General features: G+C 38.1%; 1 protein-coding gene across 1 annotated transcript; it reads right to left on the reverse strand.

Moving 5' to 3' along the window:
• Positions 1-1,569: 1,569 nt before the first annotated feature.
• Positions 1,570-1,920, reverse strand: prr15la (proline rich 15 like a). The gene has a single exon (XM_040049244.1). The coding sequence runs from the start codon at positions 1,918-1,920 to the stop codon at positions 1,570-1,572; it is 351 nt and encodes a 116-aa protein (XP_039905178.1).
• Positions 1,921-2,251: the final 331 nt, after the last annotated feature.

The raw sequence follows: 2,251 nt of genomic DNA on the forward strand, positions 1-2,251 counted from the left end.
ACATTGGACAAAAATCAGGACATATTCAAATTCATTGCAAGGACAAAACTGCCTCGTGGTGTCCAGTGTCCAGAAAGTTGTCAGACAGTCACGTTTCTTCTCAATTCTAGAACATTCATAAATGTATATCACACCTGAAATATGTCCCGATGAGTTTGGAGAATTGGTCGAGAGCGAAGCTCAACATGCTAGCTATTCACCACAACTTATCGCACCAATGACATTAAAATTTTCCTTCTGTTTCCTCACTACTTGGCTGCATCTTCTCCCTCAGTGTTAGATTTGGGAAAGAGTATGCTGGTTTCACTTAAAGAGTTTTATGAAAAGGGTAAACAATTTAAGTGAAAAAGCTTCATAAATTGTTACTAATTACTAGTTAACCCCCCATAATTTACAAGTTCCTGCATTTCATTTTTATAGACATTAACATCAGTGACTTCTAACATCTGCCTTCAAACTTCTGGTTGATATGGTCAGTTGTGGAAATTCAGAGGTGAATGTTCCCCAACATTTAACTCAGTGTGAAGAGTCTGAAGTCTGAAGAGTGTGGGGTCATTTCTTTTTAAAGAAACCATAGTGGATTTCAGTCCTGTAGCCACTAACTTTATTGGTTCCATTGTTTGACCCAGTAGTTCTGTTGTGCTTTAATGGTGCCAAATTTTGATTCTAGTAGAATTTGTTTTGTTTTATGTCAATAAAACCATACAAACAAACAAAAAGTTGATAATTTTGTTTGAAAAACAGAAACAAAACCATGTGGTTCCACATTTCTATTGGAAAGAAGTAATATCCACATATTGTTTTAGTTTGTATTGTTGAAATCTGAAATATCTGCTGATAAACTATAAAGAGAAAAAGAAATTCTTTAAAGCCAGTCTGGGAATTCTTATTTGAACCAGTCATTTGATGAAGTGTTTCTTTGTGCCCATTATCATAGTGCAAAAGTTCAACTATAATTAAATGCATTCAATGCAACACATGAAGGAAAAAAGAGAGAAAACTTTTCATGGATATTTGATCACCGGGACCTGAAATGATATTAATTTGAAAAACTATTTATTGCACTACTAGTATCACCACTCAGTGGGTCTGGTTTGTTAAAGCATTGAACTAAATATGCTATATGACAGATTTACGCTGTCATAGCTCGTGTTCTATCCAGTTTCTGCTTGGAGCCTGAGTTAAAGACACATTGCTGTGTAGATACAGTCCATGTGTGTGTCTGAGCTGAACTGTAGTCCAGGTGATCCAGTGGTGTTTATAAGGTGATGAGGCAGGGTTTCGACTAAAAACAGAGACTAGACTAATAGACTAAACAGTTGTTCAAATCCCTGCAACCACCTTTTGTCCTACTATCAGCAGCATGTGTTTGACAATCACCAAAGCTGAAAACAGACTGAAAGTGCCTCAAGATACTGATCTACCAGAGATCCTTGGCTGGATTTTGTGTTGTTTTCCTTTCCTTCTTGTTGACTGATTGGACCGTTTGAACAGGGTATATATTTTTTTCTCTCATAAATGCGTCTGCGTTAGTCTTTACATGTTTGTGAATCTTCATCCGTGTAATGTTCACTTCTCAGCCTTCTGGTTCTCATCCCTGGCAGGGCCACTCCCAGGAAACATCTCTGGGTTTTCCGCCAGTGTGGCTCTCACTCTTTTCTTCTCCTTAAACCTCCCAGAATGTGACACTTTGACGTGACGCCCCTTACTGGCTGTCGTCTTGTCCACGATCTTCCCCAGTCGGGCTTCCAGCTGGGCATCTTCTGCTTGGGCAGCAGCTCCTGAGGCTGCACTTGAACGATGCTGACTGCTGGGTGAGTTGGACACAAATTCTGGAGGGATTTCATACAAAACCTTTGGTTGGGATTTTTTTCTCCTCATAAAAGTGAGCTTCCACCAGCCTGTCGATGACTCTGCCATGATGAATAAAATGTGGGGTGGAATAAACCTTAAGAGAAGAAAAAAAAAATTAATTAGGATGGCTATAAGAAAACTAGAGACTCGTTAATTTGTTATAAATAATTGTATTTAATAAGAATAATGTGCATGTGTGGGTAATAATTTCTGTTTATATGTGTGTTTGACTGTGTATCTAAACACTTTATGCACATGGCATTGTTAATATTTCAGTGTAATCCAATAGTTTCCACATTTCGTGGATACGGACATACTCATATTACTATATGCGCGTGTGCCTGCATGTCTGTGTAAAAAAAGCTGAATAAGAAGGCAAACATATAGGAAGTCATTG

This window comes from Simochromis diagramma, unplaced genomic scaffold (assembly GCF_900408965.1).
Source record: "Simochromis diagramma unplaced genomic scaffold, fSimDia1.1 OVJJ01000517.1, whole genome shotgun sequence".
Lineage (NCBI taxonomy): Eukaryota > Metazoa > Chordata > Actinopteri > Cichliformes > Cichlidae > Simochromis > Simochromis diagramma.

Excerpts from the sequence above, each read along its gene's own strand:
- prr15la (XM_040049244.1), bottom strand. The coding sequence starts at position 1,920 with ATGGCAGAGTCATCGACAGGCTGGTGGAAGCTCACTTTTATGAGGAGA.